Here is a 14,451-nt window from a genome sequence, read left to right as displayed (position 1 = left end):
ATATGTAAGGCTACTTTGTACAGGAAATGTTAGAAATGGGTTAGCAAGTGCAGAGTGGCAGAAAAATTAACAGAAATTTGTCTGAGACTGAAGAGAAAGAGAGAGAGGCTTACAGTATACAGAAAAGGTAAAGAGCAGCAAATAATCTCAGAGACTGAAATAATGAATGCCTTTGTGGTTGCAGCCTGTCTGAGTGTGTGTGAAAAGAAAAAGTACAAAAGGCTATAAAACATATCTGGCGGCTGACATGAGGACATCCTTTGACATGGTGATAAATCAGTCAGGGGGAAAAAAAAAAGAAGCAAAATTTCCCCCAAAGTGCTCCACAGCTTTATCATGCATGTAAGCAGGAGGTCTATCAAATTCAATAAAGTCTGAAAAGGTTGGAAACACTGGTGTGTGAACCCAATCTTTACAGGATGCCGCTGTGTAATAACAAAGATGTTATTAATTTTGATTCACAGAGGCCTGCTTCTGCCCTTTAAAATGTCAAAACACAACACGTGTATGGAGAGCGGCAATCCTCTCAGATGGCTCAATGTTTTATAAAAACTACACAAGCTGAGCAGTGATACATTGACCACACACAAAGACATGGGATGAGTCTCATGTGTTTAATGGAGTGCAGCGTTCTTTGTTGGGAAATGTAATATGTTAAATCTTGACCTTATTTTAAAGATATTTGGGGTCTAATTTAATGAATAATAGCAACATAACAAGTTGTTTTTTTCTCCAGTATTTCTGTAAAACGAGCAGCTGGCTATACATGTTGCAAATAAACCCTTTGGACATCAAAGCATTTTTATTTTTAAAATGAAATGTTCACAATATAATTCAAAAGTCTGAAACACTAGGAAAAGGTTTTTGGATCTTAAACATTATTTGGGAAACACATGTTCTATAAAGGGAGCAGTATTTATTTATTTGGAGCGACATTTATTGAATCAGGAGAGTGCAATATTACAAAGATTGCACAATATAAGTTGTCCATGTAACTTTCTGGTTATTTTGAAGGGTTCATCTTCCTCTAGTGTCAGTGCAGACCGCCTTGTGTTACTGTGTTTTATCATTGAATGTTTGTAGCACCATGAATGCAGCTTTGTGTGGCACTGTTTTTCAAGACACATTTTCCCTCAAGTGGATAAAATCATTTTATCCTATCCTATACGAGCAACTTGTTTGTTCTGGGAGGTTTCTGTTGTTTTTCTTTATAGTGGCTTTAAAGAGAGTGGTTGAGGGAGAGTGGCTTTGAAAGGATCTTACCTGAAGATAAAAGGTCTCTCCCTTTAGGGATCCTTTCTGTATCAGCACTTATAATAACTATCTGAGACTGTCAGTGGCAAAAGCAAGAATTTTTAGTGGACTTTTATCAGCGGTATATAAAGGTTTACGTGACAGACATAACAGACCGTGTTGTAGCTGCTATCTAAAGCATATCGAATGAAGCAATTACAAAACTTGTCGCACCGTGTTGAAAATACTTGCCATGCCACTTAATGATTTTCTTTTTTGTGGTCATATTTGGACTTCCTGTAGGCACATGGCCATGTGATGAGATAGACCAGCCCTTCCAATCTTTTTTTTATTTTGAAATCATGAAACATCTTGAGAAACCCACGACCTTTGAAAGTGCAAATGTACTTTTACACATTGCACAGGTACATATAAGGCTAGTCTCCGTTTATAACAGCATGGTCTTTTTTCCAGTGTTTGGTCCTCACATGTTTCAAATATGTCAGATTGGGGACCTAAGGCAGGCTGGGCAAGAAATATAAACAGCTAGAGGATCAGACGGATTTTAAACAAGACAACCACATTTATTTTGGGGTGAAATTAAGCTGATAACGTTGGTAATTAATAATCAGGCAATGTATGAAATGAAAAGCCAACTGAAGTTATAAGCCGAAATGTTGGCTTCCAAATAGTTTTCTGCTGACCTAATAGTTTGTTTAAAAGCCTGTCTGGCAATCTGACTGCTTGCGTTTCACTCCCGACATGGCCTCAGTCCTTCGATCCTCTAGCTGTGATTTTGGAGAGCCCAATGTCATCATTGCTAACCCCTCACAATAAGACCCTGGATTAATTAAACTTCAATTATTCTTAGACAATCCAGCACTTTTCAAAGCATAGCACTAGGACCTAGAACATGAAAACACAAATATAAATGCAGACTTTTATATCAAAATGTCTAAATTATATACAAGTTGTCAATGAAAAGCAGAAAGGACAAGAGGCCAGTGTGACGAGTTAATGGAAACCAAAACAGGAAGAGTGCAGGAAGTACAAGAGCGGTAATGGCATGCTACATGAGGATGGAAGGAGGGGAAGGGGAAGGAAGAGCAACCTCTGGCATCAGCTTCAGAGAGGAGAGGGGTTACTGGTAGGAGGGCCTAAAAATCTCATCGGCGTTCAGGAGAGGTGAGACGTCTGCTTTGCCTTATGTAACCCTGACATGCTTCTCCTGCAGTAAGAAAGCTAACCTTCAGTCTTTGAAGAGCAGTAAGAAGGCGCATGTTAGCGACATGTTGTCAGCGTCTGCTGTTGGGGCTAACGTGACAACATGCGAGATAAAAGGTGTCCAAAAGAAGGACGTATTACGGACAAAGGGAGAGCGAGAGATAAGTAGAAAAAGCATATAAGGAGTGACATCAGATCTTAAAGAGACAATTTAGGGTTGGTAGAGTCAGTGCAATAAACTGAATTAACCCATGTGCTGTTCTCTGTTGCATCGCTGTTTAAAATCAGTTTCCCTGTGATCTGATCGTTATGCTATGCTATGCTATGCTAGCACCATGGACAGAGAGTTGAAGTAAAGAGGCACTGGGGAGAAACTGGAGAGCGATGGAGTATGGAGAAGCCCCTTTACCTGATGCTGTTGCCAGTGGGCTGCCTGCTGAGGGACGGGGGCTACAGGAGGATGAAGCACTAATGGAGGAGGAGGTGGAGGGGGGGTTTATGGAGGAGGGGCTACTGACAGTGATGGCAGGGCTGATGACGGGGGGACACTCTGCACATGCTGCAGCCAGCTGCCGCTGAGGGCCCCGGCCGGGCTCCAGGGAGCATGAGGGGGAGCAGGCACCCACCTGAGAGGCTGTCAGGGCTGGGACCAGGTCCAGGGCGGGTTTTGGCGGCAGCTGGGGCGTGGCCGGTTTCAGCCCAGCCGCAGGGGAGCGGCTGCTGTCCCCCACCACCTTGATGGGTGGGTGAGGAGGAGAGGGGGTCTGGGAAAGCCCTGGCTTTTTGGGAGGGATAGGGGGAGGGTTTCCCCGGTCGATCCTGGCCACCGTGGGCGACTTGATGCCGATGGGATGGCTCAGGCGGCCGGGAAAAGGGCCTCCCTCTGAGGCTGAGTGAGGCAGGCCTGGACGAAGAGATCCAGCACCTCCTGCTGGAGGGCTTGTGAAGCGTGAGAGGACCTGTGTGACAGTGTGGCGTGCTTGCTGCTTGGCGGCAAAGTTATCACGGTTGGTGGGGGAGAGGTCACGGGATGGAGGACTCTGGGACGATGTGCCATTTTGGTCCTGTTCCTGGAACTTATAGCGGGCCGCCTGGACACGGGGGCTGACTCCGCTGGGTAAGCCGTGGGGGGCTTGGCCTTCGGAGCCATTTTCTGTCTGTGCCAGTCCTCCTGAGCTGCTGTGGACGATCCCCCGGCCAGCGGTCTTTGGCAGACTCAGGCCCACATAGTTGGCAGGGGTTGGTTTGACGGGTATACTGAGGGGGGTCTTCTTGGGACCCTCCGCCTCAGTTGGGGGCAGGTCCGTTTGGCAAGACGCTGTTCGAGAGCTGATAGGCTCCGTAGCTACAGAAACAGACGTCAGAGCTTTAGGTTTGGGTGGTGGGCTGGTGGCAGCAGCAGGTTCTGCTCCAGTAGCAGCAGGCTGGGAGACAGAGGCTCCATCTTTCCCATCGCCCTGTTCAGTCCTGAGCTGCTCCACCTGCTGCCGCAAACTGTGGCTTTCCGTCTCCTCGCGGCCCAGCCTGGCACGCAGCTGCTCCCGCTCCGTGTCGAACTCTGACAGCTGCTTCTCCATCTTCGCCTCCATCTGCTGGCTCCGCTGCCGCTCAGAGCTCAGCTCCTCCTGCAGCCGGCCAGAGGTGCGACTCTCCTCGTCAAGGCGAGCCTGGAGCTCGTCGAAGCGCTGCGACTCCTCCACTACGCGCGTGGCGAGCTGCTTGCACTCTCTTACCAACATCATGACGATGTGCTTGTTCTTCTCACGCTCGTCCTTCAGCTGCGCCGTCAGCTTGCGATGTTCCTGCTCCAGACTCTGGAGCTGCAGCTTCTCCATCTCCAGCTGAAGTAAGAAACACATACAGAGTCAGGCATCAGTAGCAAAGATCACTGCCAAAAACACAACTAGTGGGAACCCAAAATATCATGATATGGAATTCAGATATACGAGTTTGACTTGCTTAGTAGAACTCCAAAACCCCAAAACTTTTGCTAGCTAGCTACTTAATAAATCTGATCTTAGATTCTTTGAGTCATTTTTGTGCAGAAAAAAGCTACAATTTCTCATATAATCGATGTTTACTCCATTGCAGAAAGACTGATAAATAACCATCTCCTGATATTAAAGAATACAATATTAAATAATATCTGCTATCAATCAAACCATTTACAAATACAGACTTTCCATAGTGCTGACATAGCACAATTTAAAAAACAAATCCCTCTCATGGACATACTTCAAACAAACATCAGTTGCAACCTGCATGCCCCGTCTAACCTGCAACCCATCAGTGACACACCACCAATCAGAGTTTCAGTTAAGTCTGCCGTCAAACGTTTCATAGAAAATGCAGAGGTTTAATGTCAGGGGTAATGCGACTATCCGAATCCTAACACTGAGTCATTCGTTAGTCATGAAGCTAAAATGAGGCGGAAAGATTTTCTCGAGAAGAGCAGAGATTAAATCAAATGAGCCAGACAAAATGGCTCGACTAAATAGACAGGCAAGATGATGGATGGATGAGTGGATATTTACACAAATAGAAGCTTTTATAAGTCCAAGGAGCGCCTTTGGGACAGACTCATTTATCTATTCAGAGAGACACACTGTCTGTGCATACGCTTGAATTTCGTTGACTTGTCAAAGCCCCGGCCTCTAAATCTGGAGCGTTGCTGCTATTGTTAGCTCCGAGGCTGCTCCACAGAGGGTGACGAGGCTTAACCGGGGCTCTCCACCCAATTGCTGAGACACAATCGCTCTAACAGGCCTTGGAACAAAAGAGCTGACACCCCGAGACCTGCGTCTTCTACTAGACCCCCTCCCTTCCCTGATGTCCTCAACAGCCCCCGTTTGAAACCATCAGGGATTATGTATCACAACCAGCTGAGGCAGAGGAGGAGGCAGGGGTTAATAAGCAGCGGAGAGCGCAAAAGGGAACTCCGGTCGCAGCTCGAAAGGAGGTGCTACGACTAGCTGCTAATTGGGTGAGGATTATGTCTGCTGTAAATCGGCCTAATGCCTCCGAAGAGCAAATTTAGGGAAGCTGTGAAGGTGATGACATGCCGGGTAGCATAGATAGAAACAAGGAAGGACTTAAACATGTTTGAAATGTGGATGTCAATTTAGTCAAGAAATCATTCCAAATGTTGAGGCTGAAACCAGAATGAACTGCTGGAGACATTTTAAACTCTTAAGCTCCGAAAATGCTTGTGTGGTTGAGCATAAGAGCTTGTTGGATGGAGAAGGATTTATGAACCGTCTAGCCTCAGTTTTCAATTGCAGCGCTCTATGGTAATGTCCGCAATGATAACAAAGCAACATTCAGTTAGATGTTCTACAGTCAAGCGGTCAAAAGCAGTAATGAAGCGCTAAGAAAACATTCAAATAAAAACCAGGTGAAATATATTAGCAAGAGAAGAATAATTGAATATGAAGATAAAACTATTTAAAGATTAATTTAGCTTTTATGTTGATGTTTTTCACCTTGGGGTAGTTTGCATGTTTGAGCACATGAATGTTTGGATGTTGCCCCCTATATTCTTATTAAACTAACACCTTATGAAATCATTTGGTCAAAACATTGTGACTAATAAACTTTTTCTTCATTAAGTACGTGTTCATACTTATCTTCTTTTCTTGCTTTTGGGCATGAACCAATATTGAACATTTTCTTATCTTTGTCAAATGACTGAACACACACTACATCACCTACAGCTTATTTCTAATGCCCGTCCCTAGACGAAACCTTCAATTAACAATAATCTACAACAAACCATGAGAGAGAGTAGAAAACAAACTCAAGAATAAAACAGGCGGACCAACAGAGGATACAAAATATCAAACAGTGAAACACTTACAAAGAGGAAGTCTGAGATCATACATGACTACTGTACATGACAGAGTCCTCTTGAAAAATTGCTGCAGGTTGAGTTTAAGATGATCCCATTAGGACCCTAACAGACCTTTCTCAATTTTGATAAAACATCACCGGACATTACCAGCACTTTAAAACCTTAACAGGGCAGCATCTAGAAATGACACAAGCAGTGCCTACCGGGATTCTTAAGAATTGTTGGTACCACTGACTCAATGGCTGTCTTCATTGAGTTGGGAGGAAGAACAGGCTGCTTTGATAATTTCTTTAACAGGAATTCATAAAGTCACATTTACACAATTTTTTGACACTTTAAAATGCCTACAAACTAGTGCAGAATGACAAATAGCATCCAGGAGAGTCCACATATTTAGACGATTATCTATTCACTCTTCTTCACCCATTTGTGTGGCCACAACTTTGCCTTATTTTATGGTCAGACAACACATCCTATTGTTGTTGTTGTTGCTGCTGCTCTGTTTGTCCCATACTTTTTCCAGCATCTCCCTCTAACCAATTTTTCAAGCCCAGCACAGTTTCGGCAGATGGCTGTTTCGTCATGAGCCTGGATTTGCCCAAGATTTCTGCCTCTTCAGAGGAAGTTTTTTCTTTGCCACTGTAACTTTACTAAATGTTGCTTAGGGCTCATGATGGGTTAAAGTTGGATCTTTGTACATAATATAACAATGAGTAAGGTATTTTACCTGCTTTTTTGTCTTGAGATAACATCTGTTATGAATTGGCGCTATACAAATAAAGATGGATTGATTGATACATAGTGATGATTGGGACCAATGAGCTGAAAAGAATAACAGTAGCAGCTACATAACTTTCCACAAAAGGTGTGATTTCACATGGAGCTTTGCTTCCCCACTTTTGAATACAGGAGTCTGAACTTCTTAATTGATAGATTATTATCAGTCCTTCTCCATTAAAACATCTATTCTGTCTGAAAACACTTAACAGAAAGCTTTTCACCAGTTCTTCAAGCACTTCCTGTTCATGTTAGTTTCAGGGTCTGTTACCTTTCCACGCAATGAAAGCTAAAAGATATTCAACATGGCAATACTTTATGGATGGTATTGAACCCCACTGTGGCTAAAATTTGTGCAGAGCTCAGCACTTCTGCAGGATTACCTACATTTTGTTTTATTATTGAAGGGCCCCTTTGAAGCAGCATCCCCCTGTGCCAACGCAGTGGACTCATTAAAATGGAACTGCTTTAACAAAGCAGTGTTATTGTTGGTATGACTACACAGTGAGAATGAGAATCCTACTTGACATGATTTGGCCAGGAGAAAAACCTCTCCTGAGATGATTTTCTCTGGTTGATATGATTAATGCAGCATAATGAGGAAGTTGACCTTCTTTACTGAGTAAGTACAATGATAAAAACATCACAATATGTTCAATCTTGGCTCATACTTGTTAGCATTATGCATAACCTCAATCTGCAATCAACTGCAGAGTGAAATAATAATGACATTAAACTGAACACCTGGAGGGCATGATAAGGTAGCTCTGCTGCTTCCTGGAACTCCCCCACGTCTTAATGAAATATTTAAGTAAAGCTTACAAGTATATTCTTTGCTTTAAGGTCTAACTTTACACCTGAGAAGCTGCAGCGCTGAGGTATCAGCTAGCTTCGAGCTAACGTTCAGCTTCTGTGGTGATATGGGGAAGAGAGGAGAAGGAAGCAGGACTATTTTAAGAAAAAGGAATTTCAGCACATGCGGTCGTGACCTTTCCTCCCAATCCAGCCTCACAACACACATTAGCAACACTTAGGCAGCATGTTTACCCACACAACCCGACAAATACAGTGTTTCAGGGAGTGGGCGTGTCCACATTATGCCCATAAACCGACTCAGAGTGTGTAACGTGTAACTGCCTGCAGCTTGCCTAAGACCTCATGGATAATTCAACGACTTACTCACAGGAGAACGACAAGAGTGGAGACGGACGGAGGGGATAAAGATAGCATTGGTGAAATTCACTTTACCCAGCAACCAGAAGATCCCTTATGAGTACACTGAGCATGTGTTGGTTTATTGTCGTGTCACTGGTCATTCCACAGCTTCCAACTTAACCATTCATCCCAGCCTGTCAGGTTTGTTTCCTGTTGTTGACAATTTGGGTACAACTGTGCAATCAGTGGTGACATGGGGATTCATTCTGTGCTAAAAAAAAATGAAAGTAAACTACTATTTTGTGGTGGCTGTCTTTCACTATACAGACAATTTCAGGGTCAAATGAAGCAAAAGCTCTTAAAGGGATACTTCACCCGCTGAAACATGAATCTGTACTGACATTGGGTCATAAATGTAGTAGAAATGTGAAATACATTCTGAAGTTGGTGCCTTCTTGACCGAGAAAAGGCAGAATGTGTCTTTTTGGTTCATGTGGATGAAACCAAATCCCAGAATGCACAGCACCGCAGGCCTATCCCACTAAGGTCCTCTAGTTCAGAATCAGAAATACTTTATTAATCCCAGAGGGAAATTCGATCGATAGTTTCTCCAAAACATACAATATAGCAGTAGAAATATAGTAATAAAAACATTTACAGACATATTTACTTCAACACATAAGACCATTTCCTCAACTGATTCAGAGATTTCTTCCAGAATTGATGTCTCGGCCGCTGCCAGCTCAGGGGCCAGCGGCGGCCAACAATATAGCAATATAGCCGCGAGCCAACAGGCCGGTCTTGTGTCGCGGCGGACAGCGGCCGCAGCAGCCAAAACACAAGACCGGCCTGTCAGCAGCAGCCATCTTGCCGCTGTATTTATATTTTTTCGCCATTATCAGCTTTCTCCATAGAGCCTGTTAGCATAGCTTCCAAGCAATATGGCGGACGTTAAGTTACGATTCTGGGAGTGAGTTCCCACCCACTGATCTGTGATTGGTCTGTAGCTTCAGTAGTCAAAAATATGAGGAACTAGCGTTGTAGTTTCACCCCGCTAACCGCAACAGCTTCCAGTGACGCAAAATGACGACTTTTGCATCATCGGAAGCTCCTTTTCAGACTTAGAAATACAAAGATTTCCCATCTCAGGGGAAAATAAGGGCGGGATGCACGACCATTCAAAAATACTACCAGGTTTCTAATGATACAAAGCTTAATGCAAATGGGTGAAGTATCCCTTTAAGGTCAAAGTCATCTCTTAAAGCTTTGCTTCTGTCAGTGTTGAGGGTGGTTATTGGGAAAGAGTCAAAGTGAGACAACATGCTTTGTTTTTTAGTTTTGAGGTGAAATCAGGATAAGAAAATGTATCTAAACATCCCTGACAACATGCATCATCCAAGTCTATACTGATGCAAAAAAAATAACCCTGAATATTAACCTTTCCACTCTTTTTAAATCGTCAGTAAAGAAAAGATTATCGTTGAGTATTTCCCCAAATACTGTTATCATGGGAACTGAGATGAAGATGTACAGATGACAAAATGACACAACTTTCACAGACAAGATTATTTGCAAGCCTCTGTGATTGACCACTCCTATTTAGAGATTGAAAACAGAGCAGATACTTGTATTGAGTTTTCATTATGATGTGATCTATAGAGACAGAAAGGGAGAAAATCCTGCAGTGGACAGATCCTCCTGTTCTCAGTTTAATCTGATCCCGGAGCTTTTTAAGGTCAAGCTTCTGTTCAGCTCAAAGCTCAGTCAATACCATGATTTATTTTTTCAGCTTTTTGGATAAAAGCATTTCACATTATTTGATGTTGTTTTGCTACTCTATCATGTTTTTGAATGCCTCTCTAATGCATTTGTTCTCTTTTGAGAAGCAGTGTAAATTGTTTTCTGTTTTGAAGGTGCTTCACCGGGTGTTGTTGCATTCCCTCTGACCTCCATCGCACAGAAACATCCTCACCTTCTTACCCTGAAAATTTCTGCCTTACCCCAAAACAAGTTTTGTAAGTGATTGGAACTACATTTAGTTCAGGTGATTTAAGGTGGTCTTTAAAATCTCTCTTCTTGATTTTATGTTGTAATAAAATCAAACATGTTGTCAGTTTCAGTCTTGGATCGTGTAAATTGCCAAGTTAAATTGTCAAGTTGACAACACCAATTGTTGGCTTCTCTCCAGCACCAAACAGGAATCAGTTAATCGGGTAGATGGTAAACATGGAGACACAGGGAGCTCAGAGCCACTGCACACACGTACGAGCTGCTGAATAGGACACAACATTTCGACGTGCCTTTTCCTGTTAGGACACTGTGTGAGTGCAATGTAGAATAACTCTCAACAGGAATCTAATTGTAGTCTATGGCCCTTTCAGTTATTTTTGCTAAACCTTATAGCCTGTGACTAAACTGTCTTTAAATGTGAAATGATTCCAAACTATTCAATTATTTTTAAAGTCATTCAGAGAGATGCAGAGGTGATTAAAGGTGCAATTCATCCGGCTAAGCTCGATTAGAATTTAACAGTCGGCGACAGCGAAGCATTTAGTGTCTTTTCAAAACGAATACACCTGAATCAGAGGATTGTTTTTATTCAAACATCGTCACTGTTCGTCTACTAAAACCTTAAAAGTATGAACTGAAACGTGATCGAAGCACAAAGTATGAAAACTGCCTAGAATTAACATTTTGTGTCCAATGATTGCTCGTATTCTTGGGCTTACTGCATCACATTTCTGTAACTATAATGATGTTTGGGGCGGCAGTAGCTCAGTCTGTAGGGACTTGGGTTGGGAACCGGAGGGTCGCCAGCTCAAGTCCCGATGCGGACCAAATATGGAAGTTGGTCTGATAGCTGGAGAGGTGCCAGATCACCTCCTGAGCACTGCCGAGGTGCCCTTGAGCATGGCACCAAACCCCCTCCCCACCACCAGCTCAGGAGCGCCCCCTGTGGGCAGCTCCCTCACTCTGACATCTCTCCATTAGTGCATGTCCATAGGATCCTGTTGAATGTGTATATTTCAGCCTATGTATGTGTTTCATGACTTACAGAGTGTAAAAACAGAAATTTCCCCTTGTGGGGATCAATAAAAATAAATCTTAATGTTAATCGTAACTGGACGTGTTTTCCTGATGAAAGAATGGTGTATCTGCAGAGCACTGTGAAGGCTAATTTCCCACTTGGACAATGACGTTCATCTAATCTTTTCTTATACGACTTTTCTTAAAATGTAACTACATTCAGTGAAGTTGTGTTAAACTCCTGGATTGAGCAAATTCTGTTTTTAGAAAATTAAGTCCTAAAACTATGGGAATAAAAATATCTTGGTATTGGTACCCAGCACTCACTAAAGGACCAGGATTCAGTGTGTTTGTCTGTGAATAAGAGACCGAGATCTTGTGCATTCACATGAGCCAGCATGGACACCAAACCACTGCAGCCACTAAATCCATTTAACCGACTTCACAGTCAAAACAGCCAATTCCCATACCTCTCCCTTCCTTCCACTCCTTTCTTTTCCATCTCTCCTCTTCATCTGTGTGTGTGTGTGTGTGTGTGTGTGTGTGTGTGTGTGTGTGTGTGTGTCTGTGTGATTTTCCACTGGGCTCCAAACTACATCATCTCTGTTATTTTTTACAGAGTTCAGGGACAGGACACACACACACACACACACACACACACACACACACACACACACACACACACACACACACACACACACACACACATATTCACAAAGTAGATTTTCTTTATTGCTCACCCACATTCACTCTGCCAGCCTCTCATCTACACACTTTCACATCCATATTTGTAAACACAGAGGGGAGGGGGGAGGGGGACAAAAATGGGACATGGCCACAACTGACATCTGGCTGCCCAGTTAATCAGGGCCACATAATCCTAAAGAGTTCTGGGTAACACACACACACACACACACACACACACACACACACACACACAGACAGACACACACACACACACACACACACACACACACACACACACACACACCCCAAATTCACAATATGCCCATGCATACAGAGAAAACATTAGCACGCACAGACAAGCATTCAGTTTTCTCTCTTCCAGATCGTCCTCTGCAGGATCTGAGCCACAGAGATTTGAGTAAATAAACACAATCTGTGGTCGAACAGAAGAAACATCCCATCCACATCTGCTCCTGTAAACACTGCTGTTTCTTATTTTTTATTCACCTATCTTTAAATGAGACTACAGGCCAAAGCAATTAAACTGAACTCACATAAACACAAGGCCATGAAGGATGCACTTATTATAATGGAACAGTCGTTATGGCTGAGCTGAAGTAGTGATGCTTTTATTTTTATACGGGTAGAGTAACAACTGTTGAATGGATTCGAAGTGAAGCTGAAGTACATACGAGATTAAAAATAAAGAATGTTTTGGTTTTTATTTGATATTCCTCTTGTGCATCAAATAGACAAATATCTAAATAAAAGTTCAGTTTTGGAGCAGGAAGTTTACTTCATCCCCATTGTAATCAGTTATGCCTTTTTTTGGAGCAATCGTTGACAAGCATGATCAAATAAGCCAGGAACAGACCCTGAGACAAAATAAACCAAGGATTAAATCACTACACATTTTAAAGATTTCCATCAAGACTTGGCCTAAAATTTAACTACTCCAGTTTTGTGTCAAGGGGTTGTTTTCAATGTTTGTAATTTGATTCGAATTAGAATTTAGAAAATGTCAAATTGAGATTGAGTTTGTAAAGTTTACAGCCTGTCATTCTGCACTTCTGTGTAAACTATAAAGTAGCTAAAAACACTGATGTGCTAATCTCTGAGAGACGAAAACAAAACCTGGTTTTAAACATCTTTAAACCTTGTAAGTGATGTGGTTATTTGTTAGGAAAATGCAAAAGCACAGGAAGAAAAATGCAACAAATGGATGAGACTACATATAGCTCCTCCTCTTCCTCCTCCTCCTCCTCCTCCTCGTGTCGTCTTACCCTCTTCTGACGACTCTCTGCGGCGGCCAGCTGGGCCGACATGCGCTCCTGCATCTTCCTGCAGTGAGCCATAACGGCCTCTAGGACAGAAATGGGGCTGGAGCCCAGGGGCCGCCGCTCTTTGTCTCCTCCAGGGACCCCGCACTCAAAGTCCCTCTGAAGAGCCAGGAAGGGATCTGTCAGGCTGTAGTGACCATACCGCTCCTGGAGGAACACTTCTTTTCTTTGAGCCTGGAGAAAGAAGGAGGAGGGACAACATGTTACTTAACTTGCTCAACACATTGATGAAATACTCAGATTTTTATTTCCATACAGACTCAGTTTGGATCATGAATCTTAGAATGAGTTTCATCCCAATAAAATTCATTATTACAGGATTTAATATTTTAAATAGTTTTAGTTTTTTATTTTATTATTGTGTCATACATACATCCATATGCCCAGCCCGCATGGGCTTACATGACACCATCAATTAAAAACGTGCCCGGATCAGAGTGCACTAGGTAAGCTATATTCATTGTCAAGAAACAAAAAGAGAAAGCAAGAAGTCAAACTAATTAAACAGAGTATCCGGTCTTCTTTTCCAAGCTTTTGAAACAAAATTAGCAAGTCTAAAGACATCAAACTTAAACAGCCATTCCAGTTTCTGCACCACATCTGTCCGCCCCAATATTTCAGATTTTACTTCATGAAACAATAATTCTCTTAAATCATCATATTTTGTACAATGCAAAAGAAAATGGGACTCCGTTTCAACTTCGTCCAACTCACACATCTCACAAAGTCTGTTTTCTACTGGAATATTTTTGAATCGACCAACTTCAATGGCCAGAGGGAGAATAACAGATCTTAACTGGTCGACCAAGGATCTTTGGCTTCTAGATAAAAAAAAATTAATTTCCCTCGAGATCAATAAAGTATCTATCTATCTATCTATCTATCTAAACTACACGTTACATATTTGGACACAAGGATGTGCCAGCTGTTTTCAAATCAGCACAAGAATCAGCAAACATTCATGTAATAATCAGCTGACATTATAAAATCATAATGCATATAGAAAAATAACCAATGAACTGCTTTTAATCAAAACTGATTTACTCTCTGAAATCACGCTTCTTTCTTAAATGACATCAAGGGTTTTGGAGGCGTAACAATAAAAGAAAAATGCAATGAGACAACGATGGAGAGAAACATCTCTCTCTCTGCTGCACT

The 14,451-nt window shown here is 42.4% G+C and overlaps 1 protein-coding gene across 1 annotated transcript in view; it reads right to left on the bottom strand.

The window, feature by feature from the left end:
* Window positions 1-14,451, bottom strand: part of cttnbp2 (cortactin binding protein 2) — a 98,023-nt gene that overhangs the window by 35,585 nt on the left and 47,987 nt on the right. Inside the window, exons 3-4 of the mRNA XM_061035962.1 lie at window positions 13,237-13,467; window positions 2,867-4,298 (exon numbers count right to left, since the gene is read on the bottom strand). Coding sequence (XP_060891945.1) covers window positions 2,867-4,298; window positions 13,237-13,467 — 1,663 coding nt within the window. The remainder of the gene's footprint in view (window positions 1-2,866; window positions 4,299-13,236; window positions 13,468-14,451) is intronic.

This window comes from Labrus mixtus, chromosome 4, assembly GCF_963584025.1.
Source record: "Labrus mixtus chromosome 4, fLabMix1.1, whole genome shotgun sequence".
NCBI classification, from domain to species: Eukaryota; Metazoa; Chordata; class Actinopteri; order Labriformes; family Labridae; genus Labrus; species Labrus mixtus.
Note: the sequence above shows the minus strand (reverse complement) of the source record. Positions and strands in the feature narration are given on the sequence as shown.